This window comes from Canis lupus, chromosome 23 (assembly GCF_011100685.1).
Source record: "Canis lupus familiaris isolate Mischka breed German Shepherd chromosome 23, alternate assembly UU_Cfam_GSD_1.0, whole genome shotgun sequence".
In the NCBI taxonomy this organism is placed as follows: domain Eukaryota; kingdom Metazoa; phylum Chordata; class Mammalia; order Carnivora; family Canidae; genus Canis; species Canis lupus.
In genome coordinates, this window is record NC_049244.1 from 14,767,199 (window position 1) to 14,788,660 (window position 21,462).

Genomic DNA, 21,462 nt, shown 5'->3' on the forward strand with positions numbered 1-21,462 from the left:
ATAATGTTCTACATCCTTTCTGGCAACCTGGACTGGAGGGCCACATTATGAAGCCACTTGAGTTAGAGGGATAAAGGTGGCTCATTGGACAAGCATCTAGTGGGTATCATATGCTGTTTTAGGTATGTTACAAATATCATTCCATTTAACGCAACACCCAGGATGTACATATTATTTTTCCCCTTGGTAAAAGAGGAAATCAAAGTTCAGAGAGGTTAATAAGTAACTGTCTAACATATGTAGCTAATAAGGGCCAGAGCCCATCTTTGAACTAAAGTTTAATTTTAATGCCCACTGTTCTTTCCATACCAAGCCATCTTCCTAGCAATAGATAAAGCAATTGAAAAGATGCAATAAGGTGGAGAAATTTGATTAAAAGAATCCATTTCAATTGCATAATAGCCACTACACATGCCAATCAAAAATTCAGATAAAAGGAAACCATGATGGCATATCAAAGTATAAGAGTGACAGTTTGAGAAAAAACTATATAGCCATATTCTGGACACCACTAAACATCAACAAAATAATAGTAATAGTGTTTTCTCTCTGGCTTTCCAGAACCTTATGGAATTTAACCCTTGGCAAAATATCAATTTACACAAAGCTTATGATGTACCTAAGCATTATTTAGTATTAATGTGAGGTGGGAAAAGAATGAAAAAAATTAAAAGAAATTTGGTGTTAAAAATAAGCCACCTGATTAAAACTAAGATAGGAAGGTGTATATATCACTACTGAGTAATTTGGCTATTACTAGCTGGGTAAAAATTATGATCTCATATAAATGTGCTCTTGTTGTAAATGCTCAAATACTACTCATAATATATGTTATTGAATCAGCAACTATTGTAATTCTGAATCTGTTCTATATATTTTAGCTTATTTTTCAAATAAGGATTGAAAGGATTCAGTCATATTATCAATTAACTTAGCTCTTGTGTTTTTTTTCTCATTGGCAAATTTGAATTTCAGCAAGTCAGCTGATTATGCTTTTGATTCAAAGTAGGATTTATAAAGTGTTTCTATATTTTGTATTATAACTCACTCTTTTCTCAGATTCTAGATTAATACAGCAAGATTGCATTACTTCACTCGTTCAGAATTTATGATCTTTCAAGGAGAGGAAGACTGATACGAAGGGAAATCATGAGTGCAGACATGAGAAACTTCAGTTTCTCCCAATGAATTTGGGAATTGCTTTGTTAGGAAATGAGCAAAGTGACTACAAATGACTTACACGTTCCTAAAATCTACCTCCCTGATGAAAATTAGCTGTTCCACAGTTTAGAGTTAAATGTAGTCTTAGACATGACTTGAAAGTCTAGGTCAGAAACCTAAGAAATTATTGGATCCAGCCCCTGCCTTCAGACAGGTAAGGTATCATCCACTGCTTTTTACAAGTTCAGCAACTGAGGTCTTCAAGTAGGTACTTTGTTTACATTAATAAAATTAAGTTTCTTTATTGAAAATGGGACTCTTTCCATTAGACATGTGGACTTTCTTCCTATTTAGAGCAGATTTTTGTGTCCTCGATGGGCATGTCAGAAACTTCTTGTATTCCAAAAAACCTATGAGTTGACACATCTATGTGGCAAGCCAGACATTGCTTTAGGGTAAAATTTCTGATATGTAGCTAGTGTACAGTGTACATAGATATTTGGAGATGATGCCAGCATAACCGTGAAGAATCACAGAGGTGGCATCCATGAGACAGACATACAGGCTCAAAGTCATAGAGGTAGACAGTGAAGGGCCCTCATATAGCATCATGTTCAGTACTTAACCACATAGAGAGGGAAGTTGAGACTGGAGATATTATTTTCCCAAAAACAGAGTGAAAGAACAGGGCTCAATCAAGATTTGAATTTAGTACTCCCAACTCCTAGTCCAGTGTTTTTCTATAATAATTAAGCTGCCTCACTCAGAGAAATTGTTTTTTAAAAAATTTCTACATCTTTAAAAATGACAAAATCATCTGCACTAACATTTGTAAAAAATAAAACCTGCTACCAATAGTGTCACATGAAACATTGGTTTTGATGTTTTTCACTGTTATCTATACTGATAATAAAATTGTAGTATTCCAGGTTGTATTAGACATTTGCCCTCTTAACCATCTGAGGAATTGTCTTTGAATAGATTTTTAAACATAAAATAAAATTGTGTTAGTGATGTCAAATGGTTGATATATATCAATGCTGTAATAAGCATTTTTTATATACTTTTGTCCCTAAGGAAAAATAATGGCTTGTCAAAAATATCCAAACCTATTACAAAACATCCAGTACATTAGAATCCTTTCCTTTTTTCAACATCGTCTGTCTACATATTCAAAACAAAGATGAAAAGAACTGGATTATGTCAGGTTCTCAATTACTTTTTGTTGATTTAAACATTGAAAGTAAACAATAAGCTCTATGTATTAGTCATAGTCAAGATTGGACCCTGACTTGTGAATGACCTGGGAATGGTATATTAGCTGAAATGGGTAAGCATTTAGGAAAAGAAAACTAGGCTAAGATGTATTGTGTTACAAGTTTTAGATTTGTAGGTACATACATAAAGATATCTTTCCATAAGCAGACATGATACCTGGTACATTGTGTCATATGAACAAAAAGTAACTCAAATTTAAATGCAACACAGTGGAAACATCAGCCTTGTCAATGTGAGTAAATGTGCCCCAATATTGAATATGCTGCATAATATGCACAATGCAGCTTATTCATACTGGAACCTGAAAGGTATATTAGTCAATGGCACAGGGCCAGTTTTGCTGACAATGCCAATAAAAATAGAGAGCATTGCATCTTATTGAAGAAGTCAAAGAAAGCAAAACAAACCAACTCTTCAACTCACCGTTCCTGTTGTGCCCAATGAAAGATGATTCATCTGTTGTGTCAGGGGGCCCATCATGTTTGCTGGCTGCATTGACATAGGATGGTCCATTGTCGGCGTAATCACAGCACCCTAAAAAGCACACACAATGTCCATCTGAAAACAGGTTCCACAAGGCAGGGAACGTTTTTAAAAAAATAAACACAGTGAACCATCTTAACATCAAATGTGTTTACGTTTTAATGAAAAGGCTAAGCTAAATCATGTGTGAATTTTTACATCCACCCATGCCATTTTGTGTTTATCCAAATAGAGAGCATTAGCGACTTCCTTTTCCTCTGATGTGATTTATCTATCATGTGTCTAAAATGCTTATCATTTATAATTCCAATATTCAAAATAAAATGTATTCCAAGATATCATATATATCCTCTTTCATTGCTCTAAATACAAACTTCTCTAACTGAAAATTACTAATACTATGAAATTATCTAGTTTTTTTTAATATTGAATAAGACTTTTGGCTTATGTCTCTATCTATATGAATAATTATTGATCACCTCAATACAGTCTACCACGAGGGGAATAATGCTGGTCCAGATGAGTTTCTTGACTTGATATCTTTGAAGGACAGATTAAAATCTAATATAAATGCTATAAAAATCAGACTTATATTTTCCATGTTTCTTTCTGCCTAATCTTTTTACCTACTTTCTATCTGTGATTTTGAAACAAGAGAGAATGCTGAACTCTGTTAAATGGTAGTCAAATGCAACACTGCTAAAATAGTACCAAAAAAAAGTTAAGTTTTTCATTGGGTGTTAGGAAACACCTACTTGTAGAATATGCTCTTTCATTTATTATAACTGTTGGGAAGGCAAACAGTAATAGATATTTATAAAAAAACTTATGTTCGTATACAAAGTTTCACATAGCCAGTTAAGCAAAGGGGAGGGCCTTCCTTTTCCTCTCTCCTACTTATTCTGCCTTAATTTAATAGCTAAGAGAATGGGACTTTTTTTTTTTTTAATTAAAAAGCTAGGGTTGGCTAGATTCCTTGAGATTATCAAAATTTTAATGCTTTATTGTAAAGATGATAGAAGTCATGATATCACAACTCATTTAAATACCCAGTGGTAATAAAATGATAAGGTACATGAATGCTATTTTTTTCTGTGAACATTTTTCTTAGGATGTGACTTTCTTTTTTTCATATAAGTGAACTCTGAAGAAATAAAACCAGAACAAATTCATGTAGATGGAAGGATCTCAATGCCCAAACTACCCATAAGCAACCATTTCTTAGGATATTTTGCTCAGAATGATCAATTCCTCCTGCTATTATCCAAATATATTTCTTGACTGTATCAGTTAAAAAAGGTCAGGCTCTTATTCATCCTTTCTTATGGGTTCATCCTCATTTATATGGAGGGAGGATAGAAATTGAACCAAATATTTGGAAATGCTTGATTTTCAGAGCCAACATTGTTTGCAAGGATATTTGCACTTTTGAGCTAGAATCAACCAGAAAAAAAAATATATATATATGATTTTAAATGTCTGTGGCTTATAAATATACATGGCTATGCATCTGTGTTGTTTTAATTTCTTGGTGTGTCCATGAACTGTCATTCATCAGTATACTTCTTGAATCAGAGACATGGTGAGATAGGCTTTTACTTAATTACAAGTCAGAGACACATCACTTTCTCTTCCTACTGCCTGAATTTCTTTAAACAAAACCATCTTAACTTTTTCCTTTAAAGAAAAACAAAACAAAACAAAAAAACAAATAGCTCTGGCATTTATTGCTGGTATTTGTTTTGCCAGACCAACAATAAACACTTTAAAAAGAACTGGGTCCTTCTTAAAGTACGTAGGGATACACTGTAGAAAAATCTCAGAGTTAAGCCGGAAGTCCTGAAGCATTTTTTTTTTCAACCAAGAAATGGCACTTTCACAATATTCTAATCCTTAGCAGGTGCAAGACTTCAATACTGTTCCTGAACTTAAAATTTAGACTACCTTCTTAGACTATTGCCTCTAGAGATTCCAACAACTAAACTGTCACAATCCCGGAAAACCCCCGGTTATAATCAAGCTGCTCTAGCTACATAAAGGATTGCTCATCATAAATCAGAGATAATGGCCAAATTGTGTTGGTAGAAAAAACTTTCTTTTCAGTGCCCTAGAGGTGACCTCATTCTCTGGTGGTGCAAGAGGTATACTTTAGTCTTTGTTTGGCAGGCAATATGCAAATGAGATATGTGAGCATATGACAGATGAATCAAAATCCATGCATGATAAGAATAGAAGGATTGAATGCCTGCATTTGGAATTAATTTAGGAGGGATTGTTTGGTCTCTTTACAGAATCCTTTCTCAGAAAGTGTTTGGGGACTCATTTGATTACAGATGACACAGAGGGAGTGCTGCTTCTGTGGATAAACCAGAAACTGACAATCAAAGGGAAGAGTAGGAAGGAGTTTGTCATGATTTGGAATTATAAATAGCAGCAGTAGGCATAAAGTGGAAAACAATGAAGAGAAATATTCCTTTCTGTTAACCAGACCACTTACTGCAAATAAATGAACAATAAAAAAGGATTCTTGGGGGAGGACATGCAAGAACACGCATTCTTGTTCACATTCAGTAAACATGCTCAATGAAGAAAGAATTCCCTCAAATTATTAAGAACATAAATTCCTTAATAGTTTCAAGGGATGAAAGAAATTTACAATCAGTGAGTAAATTGGAAGTGGTAGACAGGAACCCCCTGGAGAGACACATCTTCTTGATGATACTTGACCAGGGACAGACAACTTAGAGAGTTTGAAGTGCAGGTTATCTACAACAAAGACTGGTATTTGTCAGCCACTTTCCTCATCAAAGTTTACAGAATCTCCTCTGTGTTGTGTAGGACACTAAAAAAAAAGAAAGATAAAAGGAAGGGGGAAAAAAGAAATAAAAAAGAACAAAAAAGGAAAAAAAGAACCTATGGTTCTTAAGGCAAAACCAGTGCCCCCAAACACAACTGTGCCTAATTAAATATACTGTCACATCCATTCCTATCCAATGCATTTAAGCCATAGATTGAAGAGTGTTTTGTGACAGATGTTACCAACACATTAAGGGTAATTTCATTTACTCCAAATGTATAGAATGTGCTGTCTGACAAAGTTCACTTGGCAAATGGCAAAGCAAGAGGAAACAGATTTTTCATTTTAGCATCTCTGGATGCCTGGGTTTGTTCAATGTTTAAGCTGCAGAGAAAAATACTGTAACATGCCGTAATTCCACTAAAAAACACAATGACCAAACAGCTGATGGGAAGGTCTGGTCTATTTTAGCCACTGCCCCTGTAAAAACAAAGCTGTTCACACTCAAGAGATGTGTGGGGCGGGTCTGGTCCCCCTAGTTCTGAAATAAACAATTTTAACAGTAATTTGGACAAAGTTTCCAAAGATCATTGATGTAGAGTAAACATATCTGAACGGAGGCCAAAAAAGCATCTGTGTTGTTAACCTTCTGCTGATATTTTAAAGTAATTTTAAGTCTTGGAGAGTTCATCAGTATTTTAATTTCCCAACTGAAATACAGGATCATTGGCCAATCAGGGAAAACATGTGCAAGCTCTCTCCCATCAAGAGCATACCTAGTGAGCTTAAAACCTATATTAAGGCCAGAGAATACACTACAATGAGAATAATTACCTATATGAATATTCCTGGGAGTGTTAGTGTTCTAAACCAGTGCTACTTCAGGTGTGATCTGTAGACCAGCCGCAATGGCAGAACAGAACTGGAATTAGAATCTCTGGGGATCCCTGGGTGGCGCAGCGGTTTGGCGCCTGCCTTTGGCCCAGGGCGCGATCCTGGAGACCCGGGATCGAGTCCCACGTCGGGCTCCCGGTGCATGGAGCCTGCTTCTCCCTCTGACTGTGTCTCTGCCTCTCTTTCTCTCTCTCTCTGTGACTATCATTAAAAAAAAAAAAGAATCTCTGAGCTTTGGGTCTTGAAATCTGTGTTTCTGTAAGTTCTCCAGTTGATTCTGGGGTCCCCTGAAATGTGATAAGAGTGCTCTTGCCTAAAAACTGCTATTGTAGAGGTCAATGTCATAGATACAATGTCTTATATACAAACACTTGGTTTTATTTATATTCATACTGTTTCCCAATTATTTGTTTTAAATCAGGCTTGTGATAGGGCATGATTATAGCAACAATCACATTACATGTTGTTTAAAAATGCAGAAAGGTCAAGCTTGCATTTTTGATCAACTGAAATGGGGCGATTGTCTGAATAGTTCAGGCCTAAACCTGATGACCTGACATGTATCCATTTGACCAGTGTGGCTTATGCTGTAGCATATTGAGAATCCCTCCTATTTGGAAACTTGAGTGTGAAAATCATAAGAAGGTAAAGGTAAGAAAATGATTTGGTAGTATAAGTGGAAAAAAAAGAAATACTACTCTCCTTTTTCCCTTTCTCATATCTAGATGCCTCAGGTCAAAATGTTTGTAGCCCATTCTATACTCTTTGCCTACAGTGACTTATGAAAAACTATAAAAAACTATAGGACTTTTTCATAGTAATTATTCAACACAACTTTAGAAAACCATGATTTAAGGTCATTTATCTTCATTCTCATCTGTATGTTTTCTGCTTCTCTGTCAGTTTTTAATATTTCTAGAAAAAATATCTAGTTGAGTTTGTGTACACCAGCCTATTTTTAGCGCATGTAAAATAAGGTGCAGAGAATGATATGAGTTCACGAGGAAACTAGTGTAAATTATTTTCCCATCACAACAATGATTTTGTAATAGAAATGGCATAAAGGTGTATCATTTAACTAGGAACTGCTACCCAAATGCAATGTCCTGCAATGTTAGTGTGCAATATTCCTTGTAGCATATGTAGACATGTTTAATTTTTTTCATCTTTTGATGTTGGCATGCTTTTTGTTGTTTCTTTTTTTCTTTACTTCTTTTTTCTTTTCTTTTCTTTCTTTTTCTTTTCTTTTCTTTCTTTTCTTTTCTTTTCTTCTCTTTTTTTCTTTTCTTTTCTTGGCAGGTGTTTGGAATGGTTTAAGAAAGGCTGACATGGGGAGAACAAATGGGGGTAGGAGAGGTCTCTCTCCTTAGACACACTCATTAATCCTCAACTATCTTAATACATTTTGGCCAACTGAGAGGGGTCAGTTTGACTTTTTAAACAATTATGTTTAAAACCCTAAAAAGCTGTGAAAGCATTTGTGGATGACCTTTGACAAATACTGGAGGAAGGGAAGCATAATACCCTCTAGTTCCACTCATGTCATTGCAAATGAATGGCAAGATTTCATTTTTTTGATGGCTAAGTAATATTCCATCATATATATCTACCACATCATCTTTACCCATTCATCTGTTGATGGACATCTGGGCTCTTTCCATAGTTTGACTATTGTAGACATTGCTGCTATAAACATTGGGGGTGCAGATGGGGTGGTTCAGTTTTAAAACCTTGGTTTGCCTCAATGATATGTGCACATGTTAATGTCATCAACCACCATATCCTTAAAGATGAAATTTGATGGGACACCTGGGTGGCTCAGTGATTGAGCATCTGCCTTCAGCTCAGGTAGTGATCCTGGAGTCCCAGGATTGAGTCCCACATCGGGCTCCCTGAAAGGAGCCTGCTTCTCCCTCTGCCTGTGTCTCTACTTCTCTATCCCTCTGTGTCTCTCATTAATAAGTAAATAAAATCTTAAAAAAAAAGAGATGAAATCCGAAATTCACTTGATATAGAAGTTTTTACTAATGTCACCATAACATATTTATGGTAATTATTAAAATAAAAACTATTTGTGTATGTGAATATACCAGTGGTTCTCAACCAAGGGTGACTTTGCATTGTCTGGAAGGGACATTTGGTAATATCTGGAGACATTTTTGGTTGTTGCCTTGGACTGATGCCTAGTGGGTAGAAAGGCCACTGACCTTGTGGAACATCTTACAGCACACAGGACAGTTCCCCACAGCAAAGAATTATCCAGCCAAAAAACACCATTAGTGTCCATTAGTGTTGATGTTCAGAAATCCTGGTGTGTGTGTGTGTATGTGTGTATATATATATATATATATATATATATATATATACACCAATATATCATTTATACAAAATGAGAAAGTTTTGAAACTGCAGTAATTAGAAAATGACTCTCTATTCATCTACTCTCTGCTTTCTACAACTAACAGCAAGTTTTGGATTTTATGCTGAGACTTCATTCAACTCATGATACAAACCTATATCTTAAAAATGAGACATCTAAATTGATTGCCAAAACCTTATCATTTACCAATGAAAGGAGGGCAACACCATTATGCTTCAATAGCTATATGATTATTTTTGAGTTTAAATTTATGTTACTATTGACTTTGGAAATATGGCTAAGAAGCAAAGTTTCTCTTTCCTATGACAGATTCAGTTCAAATGGCATATTTGGACTGCTACCTAGAAAAGTGAGCTGTGGGCTAGGGGTATGATGTTTGGAAGTACATTCCATTTTACATTGCTCAATGGTCAATTTAAAAGAGTTGTGTACATAGTTTCCCTAATGAGAGAGTATCTGTTAGCTGTAAAAATAGATTTTTTCCCCTACTCTTAAATATTATTAATTTTGTGTTGCTTTTTGATTCAGTTACCCTTAATTGGAAGTGTTTTCTTTTAAATATGTAGCATTAAAAGACACCAAAAATCAAATTAGTTTTAACAATTGAGTCCCCTTTAAAGGAATCCTAATTATATACCATGCCTATTCAACTGTGAATAATGGTTTCAATTATTGGTTAAGTACCTATTTATACAATAGTGTCATTCTGAATGAGAATATAAATATGTCACATTGGAGTGTTTCTTACCAAAGCAGGTATATAGATAATTAGAATTCTCAACAATGCTTTATTGAATCCTTCAGAGTTTTTTGTGTTTAAAACTAAAGAAATTTGTTCAGCAGTGACTTTTGATGTTTTCAACAAACTTCTTTAGAATTCTAATAGAGCAAGATGGCTTTTAAATATGCTACATTATTGAGAGAAAGTTGAAAATTTGAAGACTTTGGGCCCCCATATCAAGTAGTTTTATTGGCTGAATGTGAAATAGAACAACTAATTTTGTAAGTATTAAAGACTTACACCTGGTTAAAATTATAAAAGGAATTTCATAATGCAAGTGGATTATTATCATCTTTTTCTTTCAGATGTCTACTTAAAGAGATCATAGTCACTGAGCCAATGGAAATGTTGAGTGAGCACAGAAGGATCCCTGGCCCTCACCTAAGAATCACACTATCTGTGTGGAAAAGCAAATGTCACAACCTAAGTCTTTCATTTTCCAAAATCAGTTTACAGAGATTTGAGAAGGGGTACTTTGGTGGCACAGTTGGTTAAGTGGCCAACTCTTGGTTTTAGCTCAGGTAATGATCTCAGGGTCGTGAGGTTGAGCCCTACATTGGGCTCTGTGCTCAGTGCAAACCGCTTAAGACTGTCTCCCTCTGCCCTTCCCCCCATGACATCTCTCTCTCTTTCTCAAAATAAATAAATAAATCTTTAAAATAAAGAGAGATTTGTGAAAACAAAGCCAAAACAAAAGAGTAAAGACCATGAAGCTATCATATTTGCCAATGAATGAGTTAATCATAATGCATTTGACCATCTATACCAATTTTAAGATGCAAGAAAACCCTAATATGTACTCACCAAATATATTACATAATGGAAAATTATATTAGAGATATGGAGAGCATTTCCTAACCATTTTCCTATTTTATCAATGATAACCAAAATGTATATCCCTTTAAAGATGAGCAGAAGTGATTTTCCTTATTTTTTGTACCAAGGGTGATATAGGGGAAATCAAATTAAATCATCTTTTCTACCAAAGTACAGCCTAAAAAAAAAAAAACAAAGTATAGCCTATATCCCATTTTCATACCTGAGTTAACATCTTGAAAAATATTATTTCATAATAGAAATGTCATGTTTAGGACATTATTACTGTCAAGCCAATGACTGTTGTAAGTTAATGTGTAAGAGAAGTGAAAGGGTAAATAGGACAATTCAGTGATGAGACCAAAATATTTTCCATTCTTTGTTGTCCTATAGAGAAGTCATTTAGACTGAATGAACGGTAGGGTCATCCGTGAGAATGTGCCTGTTGTTCTGTTTCCACATTATCTCAACCCAAACGGAGGCTCGTACAGATAGGTCCAGGATGACCTTAATGCCATAGTACACATGCTCTGCAAAGATCACAGGGATGCCAATTTATATTTCCTGTCTAATTCCCCAAGACTCTCCACATGAAGCCTTTCCTCCCACCACACTGAACTACTCACCCATTTCTGACCTGTCTTACTTGTTTACCCTTGCTTGGTGTCTTTGGCAGGAGTTCTGGGCACTAGCAGTAGGTTTGAACACACTCAAAGATTTTTATCAAATGCTACATTCTAGGGAACATCTCCTGTGTCTGACCCAGGTTGTTGGTCATTCATTCCTCTCTTCTCTCAACATTTGGCACATGTCTTGATCATGATAATACTTTATTTCTCCTCTGGACTCTTTTTACTGTGCTATACAGGTTGCTTTATTTTCTGATGGTGCCAAAGCCTAGCACAGTGTATATCATTAAATAGGTTGTAATGGTCCCAAGTGATGAAATGAGTGAATGGTACTTGTTTATCAGCCAGGACTTCCATGACTTCAAAGGGATGCAAAACAATAACAGCAGCTTCATGCTCATACTGTACAAGAGGATTCAGTCAAAATAACGGAAGTGCTCTCTTGATTGGACAACTGGATAGTCTTAAAAATTCATCCATTCAATTGCTCTACTTTCCTTTAATAGTACCCCAGTCTGATCACTGCCAGCTAGATGTTCCTGTTGTTTAATATGAAAATCCCCAGGTTCTAAGAGCCACACATTACCCAGGGAACTTTAATGTTGTAGTTCACATGATTTCCATCCTATGGAAGAATTACATGTACCTGATTCAATGCTGCAAAGTTTCTTTTATATATCACAGCCAAGGCACACTGCGACAAATACAGTGTAAGATTTTTATTAGGGCTTTCCTGTGCCACAAACTGTTTTAATAGCCATACATCAGCCCAAGATCCTTGTCAGACCTTGTCACGTGATAAGAGAAAAATTGCTTTCTTCACTTGTACACCAATCACTTCGTATACCTCCAAGTAGATTTTCAACATACAGAGAGTTTAAAATGCATGTCAGAAGCAGTATTCTAGGCCAGTGTTCTTCCAAATGATAAAGCAAATAGGGTTCTCAGCAGATGTCTGAATATTTATGGGCAGGATCTTTTGTCTAGTAAAATGTTTATCTTGCTTTAACTAGCACTCAGGACTGTGAGCTATCATAAGGCTTCTCATTAAAATTGTCTTCTTACTGACAAATAGGCCAAAAAACAATAAAAAAAAAATCCGATTGCAAATCATTTTCAAGGTCGTGTAGGATCCTATTGGTGAAGTGGGACTGGGAAATCATTTTTCAAACCACAGGAGTGATCAAGAGGAAAAGCTGCCTGTTATCCTACTTATGGCCATTGTTTATAGTACAAATTGCCTAAAAATGTCACAAGGCACCTTGATTCTGGCCGTTACTAGGAGAATAGCTATTCCTTGTCCTGCAATTTGCTACAAAATGTACTTCATTTTGTGGTCCCTCAGAGGACATTTCTGGGCCATTTGTTTTCTCCTTTAAGACATTTTTAGGAATTTGCTTGGTTAGAATTGGCAACACAACCAGACCTAAGGAAATGGGTATAAAGTCACAATTCTGTTAAAAAACTAATTTACTCCCTTCAAAGTACACTTGCTATTAGTACTATTCTCACTGACATGTCTCCAACTCAGTATTTATTCTATGTTTTGTAATATAATGCTGAGATACAATATGTCCTACTGGAATGGCCATATCCTAAGGTAAAAATTTTACAAATTAACATCCAACCAAGATAAAGTCTAAGGCCTACAAGATGTTAGCTAATATACATAAAGTTGTCCAGTAGATGAGATGAACAAGAGCTTTGTATTCTTCAGTGTCCTATTTCTTGTAGAATCTGTGCCATAAACTTAGTTACAACTTTTATTCCACTTAGATTTGAAAGATTATTTATTTTTTTAATGAGAGACACACAGAGACAGGCAGAGACATAGGCAAAGGGAGAAGCAGGCTCCCCGCGGAGAGCCCAATGTGGGATTCAATTTGGGGACCCCGGGCTCATGCCCTGAGCTGAAGGCAGATGCTCAACCACCGAGCCACCCAGGTGCCCCTATTTCACTTAGATTTTATTGCCACTTCTCCTATACAGTAATACTAGATTGGTAATTTTGGCTTTTTCTGCTGGATGACTTCTGCTAATTAAAAGCACCTGCAAAATGCTGTCTTAAACTTTCTAGTACCTTAGTATCATATGGGAGTTTTTTTTTTTTTTTTTCATCTGGGAGTTTAATGCAGACTCAAGTCTGGCCCGGGCCCTACTGAATCAGAGTCCACATTTCAGTAACAGGTGAGTCATATTCATGGGCAAGTCTGAGAAGCTTTGCTCTATGATTTTATTTCCTATCATGCCCATTAGAATAAATATTCTACTACTTCTGAATGAGACTCTGGGTTTGTTTCTTAATCATTTTGTTAAATCCTTTTTCAGTTCTATTTGAGGGTCAAGTAGCTTCAAATAATCTTAGCATCATTAATATACCTCCTTGTTATAACCACAAACAGCTGGTAATATTTAATTTTGTTCCTCAATAGTCTCCATAAGGCTTCTCCTTTTATCCATAAAATCTCCCATACAAAAAAAAAATCTTTTCATTTCCTATGACATATTTTCACAGCAACCCTCAAACTGAAACCTCTATTCTTTCCAAATAATATTTCTACTATGCCAATGAGTTTGGAATGGCTATTACAGTCAAGTATTTAAAAAGATGCTATAGCCTCGTATAGAGTCAACATCTAAATATTTTAGTTAACTCAATATACATGCCATAAACATAAGGTGTTAATCAGGCATTAGAGGTAAAATTCCAAAATATTGTTACTTGACGGGTCCTGATGGAATGGACAAAAAATGCGGGTCAATTTAAAAATCAAAGTTTTCAAATTAGTTAAAACTTGAAGTTTCTAAGTGCTCTTTGTTGTCCTTCTTCCTAAATTCTTAAACCCAATTTCCAACAGCTCACTAAATCTAGAGTCTCAGGCATCTCAAAACAACCATGTCCCATTCTGAATATTTTCTCTTTCCCTATCTTCACAGCATGTTCTTTCTCCTCTGTTTGATTCTTGAAATAATACCGAAAATTCCGGTTCTCCTTGCCTTTTTCTCCCTGGTCATGCATAACAAACCAGTAGTCAGGTCCTGTCACTGCTACATCATAAAGTTCTCCAAATTTTCTGTTTCTTCTTTTCAAGCACTACTGGCTGGGTTGAACACGTCAACCGTGTCTCATTAAGATTAATCCAATTACTTCCCATGGTGTACCTCCCTTACTCATGGGAAGTATAGACATTTACTTTTATAGACATTTACGCTATAGACATTTACTCTTTAACACTCCCTCTGCATGTTCTTAGCTCCCCACAAGGCAAATGCTGCTTTTTCAACCTAGAATTGGGGGAAGAAGAACAACAACAACAGAAGCAAAAACCTCTACATTTCTCAGACTCCCTTGGTGTTACATATAGATATGAGACCTCTGCTCATTAGAAGCACCTTCAAAGGACTTGGACTTGCAAGACAGTCTGGAATGAGAAGGAGGCAGGGCATGTGCACCCATTTTGCTGGCCAGGCGGTGGCAGGAGTCACATGATTCCATGATTCATAGTAATGTTGGCCATTTCTTCACCAGAACAGAGCAGTGTGGTTTGGGGGGTAACAGAAGTAGCAGTGCCCCCTTTGGTCATGGAACAGGAGATGTAGAGGTTTACTGTCTGCCAATAGCACTTATTTGCTATCAGATTTATCTATTGTCTAGATTTTTCTTTTTCTATAGCAATTTTTGGAGATAAAAGTATATGCTAATTTCATTGTTTTAAATTTCTTTTTACAGGTAGATGGGGTGGGAAACATATCATTCCATTAAAAAGAATTCACTAAGATGATTTCATTATTTTCTTCTGCTCCTTGAAGGGAAACAAATACAACTTGATGTCTGCTAAGTGGTATTCAAATTTGAAGTGTTTGTCATCCGATGGCCCTAATGATATACCATTTTTATCTTCACTTTCAAAACTTCTATAAAAAAGAACGTGGGGCTGCAAACACATTAAACTTGGCACAAAATGCTTTTTCTGAACTTTCAGCAACCAGCTGAAATTACACTATTGTATTCAAGTTATTCAAGAGAAAAATATTCAGAACCAGTTTTTTTTCTCCTAGTTTTCTTCTCACCCTTTGCTCTGAGCCCTCCCTTCCCTTTCTCATTGATTATATGTGCAATAGGTGGGGAAATGAATGCTCAGCAAAAATCAACCAATTTGACTAGCGTCAGAGGTTTTCAACTTATACTTTTTGCTTTATTTCATGCAAGAGCAAGCCTCAAGCCATCTGCCTGCCAACAACTATGTCCTTCATTCCCATTGTGGAGACAGAGCCCCCACCTCATCATTAAAAGGCAATCTTCAAAGGGACATTGTTTTTGCTTATTCCCGTTGTGACAGATGTTTTGTATCATCTACCTCCACATGCTAGCTCATCTGTAAGGGCCTGCCCACTCTCTGCAGCCAGCTGTGGAAATAGCTCCAGTGTCATCTGTGGCAATGCTCATTCCATCCCCCTGACCTCACCGAAGACCACATCCAAGAGCAGGAAAAACAAACAACCCTGATAACTTCCTTGCAAACATTTCCAGGGCAAATTGCTTCAGACAAGAGCTCTTTACGAAGTATGTAACAAAAGAGAGGCAAGCTTATTTGAAACACTCAAATGTCACCAAGCTGGCCAATCGAGGTAATCCCCAGATTAAGGAATCATGAAGCAATAGCATCTGTGGGCATGATTCAGCTGAAAACATCTGGTTAACTCTGAACCACTTCAATTAGCTGGAGTATGCATTTGTCAATCATTTCATTTCTTTTGATTGTATAAAGTTCCCACGAGGAAATGTTTACACTGCCAACTCATCCAACTCTTTGAAACACTGTGAAGGGATTCTAACACATTTCTTAAATGCAGAGACAATTAACTTGAATTGCTCTGTGGTGAAATTATACCCTGATATTAGAATATATTTTAGGAACAGAAATTAAGAAGTCTATCTTGGTTTGCTTGAAATCGAAGAAGCAAAACTTTTAGTACTAAGAATTACATCACTTTTTAATATTGAGGAGGCTGCTTAAATTAGAGAATGTATGTCAAAGTGTCTGCAGTGGGAGAGCCTTAATAACATTCTAAGAGCTACCTGGTGTGTTTTGAGTTTAGGATAAAGAATATTCATTAATTCACTCACTCACTAATACTTACTGAGCACCTATTATGTTTTGCCCTGAAAGAGTTCAGTAAATAACTTTAATAAGATATTTTTTTAAAAAACTGAGTTTCAAAAACGTGATGTGGACAAAATGTTCAAAGAATTTAAAATTTCCCATAAAAGTAAACATCACTGGTGAGATCATGTCAGTTTCTGTTTTCATTTGGTGTCACATTTTGACTGGCAGGCTGCTAACACTCAAGTCTCGGAGTCCTGGGTAGGGTCTAGCCAGCTCAAAGTATGAACAAATCCACAGCCGGGGACCCATGACTTGTAATAAGACATTATCTAGGTTCAACAAGCCTGGATGTTTCACTGGGGCAGGAAGGCAGTGGACCCCCAGGACACAGTCTGAGATCAAGTAGTAGTTTGAAGAACAGAATGGAAGAAGGAAATAGTTCTGAAACATGAGAGAGAACTGCAGATTAGACACACATTATATTGTGTTTAAAATGATTCAGTTGTTGGGACACCTGGGTGTCTCAATGGTTGAGTGTCTGCCTTTGGCTCAAGGTGTGCTCCTGTGGTCCTGAGATGGAGTCTGCTTCTCCCTACCGGGAGCCTGCTTCTCCCTCTGCCTGTGTCTCTGCCTCTCTCTTTGTGTCTCTCATGAATAAATAAATAAAATATTTTTTTTAAATGACCTGGCTATTATCTTAGTTATCAGCATCAAAAATCCCTTTATAGGCTAGAGTCTTGAAGTCTCAAGGACTTGGATGGCTCATGGCTGAAGAAGATCTCAAGGTAACTACGGATGTGTTTTTTTCTGTTGTCAATCGCAGCTCCGTTATGGAGAGAACTTCTGCTATCCTTAGCTCTTTCCTTCATGCTTGTTGTCAACCCACCTGTTAACTGACTGGTGGTATCTTTTATCATCTCCCTAAGAATTGTGCCTGCACACCAGAAACAACCATTCAATTGATAGCTTTTAATATTTGCATGGCAATACAACAGCAAATAGCTAAACCACACATTTTAAGTGGTGACCTATTCTGACTATGGTGGGTCTTTTGTTAGATTAAAAAAATAGAATTAAAATTCTATGGTTTCCTCATAGGATGGACATATTAATATCCAGTGTTCTTGGTATAAGGGCTGGCTTTTATTTTTTTCATTTTTTTAAAGTTTATTTATTTAAGTAATCTCTACACACAAAGTGGGCCTCGAACTAGTAATCCTGAGATCGAGTCATATTCTTCCAACTGCGCCAACCAGGCACCCCAGGCCTAACTTTTATTTTTATTTATTTATTTTTTTTTAAGGCCTAACTTTTAAAAACTGATTTTGACGCAGTGCACAAAATTCAAACTTCGTTAAAAACAATGAAATGTCATTGCTTCGTAATAGTTTGTTATTTTTAAAACCATTTCTTTTATGTACATTCATTGGGGGACATTATAAATTAGGAAATCAATTATCAAAGTTAAAAATAAGAATTAAGGCACCCACATAGTTCAGATGGCTTAGCGTTCGACTCTTGGTTTTGGCTCAGGCCATGATCTGAGATTCCTTGGATTGAGTCCTGCCTCAGGCTCTGTACTCAGCACGGAGTCGGCTTGCCCCTCTCCCTGTGCTTCTCTACTTGCTTGTGTAGAATGGTAATCAAATTTTTCAACATTTACTGCAAAATTCTCAAAAGCCAATGTACAAATGAGTCTCCTCAGACAGAGGAATAAGACATATACAATTCTATTTCAAATGTCAAAATTTATTAGCAAAGGTGAATGACAGTCCAAAAAATTTATTTTCGTCTCCTTTATCTATTGATCTGGTTTAGTTTAACTCATGTGGTTTATTTTTGACAGGTCACTGGGGATCTTGCTTCTTATTACTGCCATGCATGAGCTAATTCATGAATCAGACCTCCAGAGGTGGTGGATATTTTTCACATAGGTATGCCAAAAAAATTAAAGAGGTCAATAATGGAACAACTAGGCTTTTTAAGGAATTCTAGGGCTAATGCTAAAATCATAACAAATCAACCAGATTTGTCCATGGTTTTATCCTTTGAATCTGGGAGTGGGAAGAAGCAAAGGAATCATTGGATGGAAAACTTGGAAACAAAATTTGTGAATGTGGCAGCAGAAAAGTTGATGATCTACAGAGCTTAAAGAAGCAGGTGCAGCTGTCTCAAGCAATGACTTTAGCATTATGCAGCCAGAGACCCTATTTCAGAGAGATGTAGCCTCCAGCTACCTAGAATTCCCGGCACCTGAATATATTCTGGGAGAAATTCCCTACACCTATTTCATAGAGGCATCCAACACATTAAAATAAAGTTTCATCAAAAATCTGCTTATCTCAATAATAACTACTAAGAGACAGGGAATTACAATGACGACGTAAAGGGATTGTTGAAAAGTTATGAAAGGGATGAGCACTTGTGGCAGTTATTAACTCCACAAGCTGCATTAAGCAGGTGTCACGTTCACCTCTGCGGAAAGTAGCTGCAGTACTTTGCAGGAATGAAATCAGGTTCTGCAGTTCTGACAGCTGCATTTTTCCCCACCTGAAAGCTTCATTCCTCCTTTTTCTTCTCTGACAAATTCTATCTTCCTCTGATCCTTTATTTTACCTACCCCTGATTTCTTGGAAGAGAGGCTGCAATCTTCCATCCAAATCCAATATGGGGATGCCTGGTGGCTTGGTGGTTGAGCGCCTGCCTCCAGCCCAGGGTGTGATCCTGGAGTCCCGGGATCGAGTCCCACATCAGGCTCCCTGCACGGAGCCTGCTTCTCCCTCTGTCTGTGTCTCTGCCTCTCTCTGTGTGTTTCTCATGGATAAATAAATAAATCTTAAAAAACAAACAAACAAAAATCCAATACGGAATGTATCTTCCACAAGGAGTGGACTAGTATCCATCTTTGTCTTCCACCTTTAGTGAGTCAGAAGGTCAATGAAACCCACTGAATTTGTTTGCAAAATATTAAAATATCTGTGTTTAGTAAATTATTCTTAATGCATTACATTAATGCAGAATTTTAAGCAAAACTTCCTAGATAGTTTAAGAACTTAATTTTTAAAAACCTTAAGGGGTACCTGGGTGGCTCAGTTGGTTAAGCATCTACCTTCAGCTCAGGTCATGATCCCGGGGTCCTGGGATTGCGACCTGCATTGGGCTCCCTGCTCAGTGGGGAGCCAGCTTTTTCTCTCTGCCCCTCCCCCTCCTCGTGCACATGTTCGCTCTCTCTCTCTCACTCTCAAATAAGTAAAAATAAAATCTTAAAAAAAAACCTTAAAAAACAAGTGGGAAATAGTCCATCTTTATTAATAATTATTATTTTTTAATTTTTTAAAACATGTGAGCCTATATTAAAGAGGAAATAAGGGAATTCTCTTTTTTGGTTTTATTTTTAAATGCTATTATTATTTTTACTTTACTATTAGGTGCTATCTAATATAAGAAAATGACAAAACACTTTAGAAGAAATTATTCAATTTGGCTTAATACAGAACTTAATCTTGTTGAATTAATATTTGGTGTTTTGAATAAAGTAAGAATGTAGTCTTCAAAACGAAATTAAATCAAAATTATTATACAATGCTCACGTTACTTGCATGCTTCCATAATAAACTATCATATGTGTGGAAAAATTATATAGGATTTTAACATATAGTTTCAGACAATGCTCTAGTTACCACAGACTTAAAATACAATGACACATTTTTTTTATATTGTGCTTTCATGGAATATTTCTTTTTTTTTTTTTTTTTTTATTTACTTATGATAGTCACAGAGAGAGAGAGAGAGAGGCAGAGACACAGGCAGAGGGAGAAGCAGGCTCCATGCATCGGGAGCCTGATATGGGATTCGATCCCGGGTCTCCAGGATCACGCCCTGGGCCAAAGGCAGGCGCCAAACCGCTGCGCCACCCAGGGATCCCTTTCATGGAATATTTCATAGTTATTCATTATGTGTGCTATCTAAGCTACCTGTTTTGAAATGCAAAAAGTGTCATTAAATTGATAACCTGAACTATTTCTACAATACTTATAATATTAATATGGGCCATTTCTAATGATTATTCAGTTTAAAAAGAAGGTATATTTACCTTAGACATACCATCCAACATTCTATAATTTTGAGCCAAAAAAGAATTAAATTATCATACTATTTGGATGAAATGTGCCTGTCAAAATCAAAGCTTTTAACTAAATCATACAAACTCCTTTCCACTTAAAATATAATGATGAGGTTGCTAAAGATTAAAATATCTTGCTTCTTACAATAATCTTCTAATCAGCATTAATGGCCATAGATAACTTACTAATATTTGTATTCTATGTACACAAGGACACAATCATATTTTTTTTATTAATCTGTCAACTTGGTTTACTCTGGGTTAAATTATGTAACCTGAAAAATAAAAATTTAATGAAGAATCAAGTCAGATATAATGAAATGGAATTGGTGTTAACTGGATTAAAACATACCTGTCCCAGCTCTGCCACCAACTTGTGTGATATTAGAAAAGTCAATTAACCTCTCTGAGCCTCACTGCCCTCATCCATAAAAACATTATTCTGAAATACTCAGGTTTATCTTTTGTAAGCATATATAACATTATAGACAGTCTCATAAGAAGATAGAGCAAAGGACCTCAACAAAACCTGAACGGGTAGGGCATTATTCCAGAGATAGAAAATTGTAACTCCAAAATCAATACACCTACTTACTGATGGCTGCAATCTCTAGAATGTTAACAAACTTTTCACAACATAGTAATAAAAAAAATGCACATACTCAAGCCCATTGACAACCTCATCCACACTAAGATACTAATGACCAGAGAGACTTCTTCCGAAGAGGTTTTGAGTGAAGCACACATTCTATTAGTTGAGGTAGACTGGAGAGCTGTTTTCTATTTCCCACAGTCCTTCTATGGGCTTTCACCACAGGCGCTTGCACACACACACACACACACACACACACACACACACACACATTCTACATCAGGGTCCATCGAAATATGCAACCAGATTCCTGTGAATCTTTTTTTGTAGAATTTATGACCAGTTTATTTTCATATTCCTCAATATACTTAGTTGAGGAATATACTTATTTTTATACTTATCTCTTTCTTCCTCAATATA

At 36.2% G+C, this 21,462-nt stretch overlaps 1 protein-coding gene across 19 annotated transcripts in view; it reads right to left on the bottom strand.

The window, feature by feature from the left end:
* The window catches only part of RBMS3 (RNA binding motif single stranded interacting protein 3), a 1,328,331-nt gene that overhangs the window by 61,417 nt on the left and 1,245,452 nt on the right, over nucleotides 1–21,462 (bottom strand). For all 19 annotated transcript variants that reach the window (XM_038570636.1, XM_038570630.1, XM_038570628.1 and 16 more), the window contains one exon: nucleotides 2,863–2,973. In XM_038570636.1, the coding sequence (XP_038426564.1) occupies nucleotides 2,863–2,973 (111 nt within the window). The remainder of the gene's footprint in view (nucleotides 1–2,862; nucleotides 2,974–21,462) is intronic.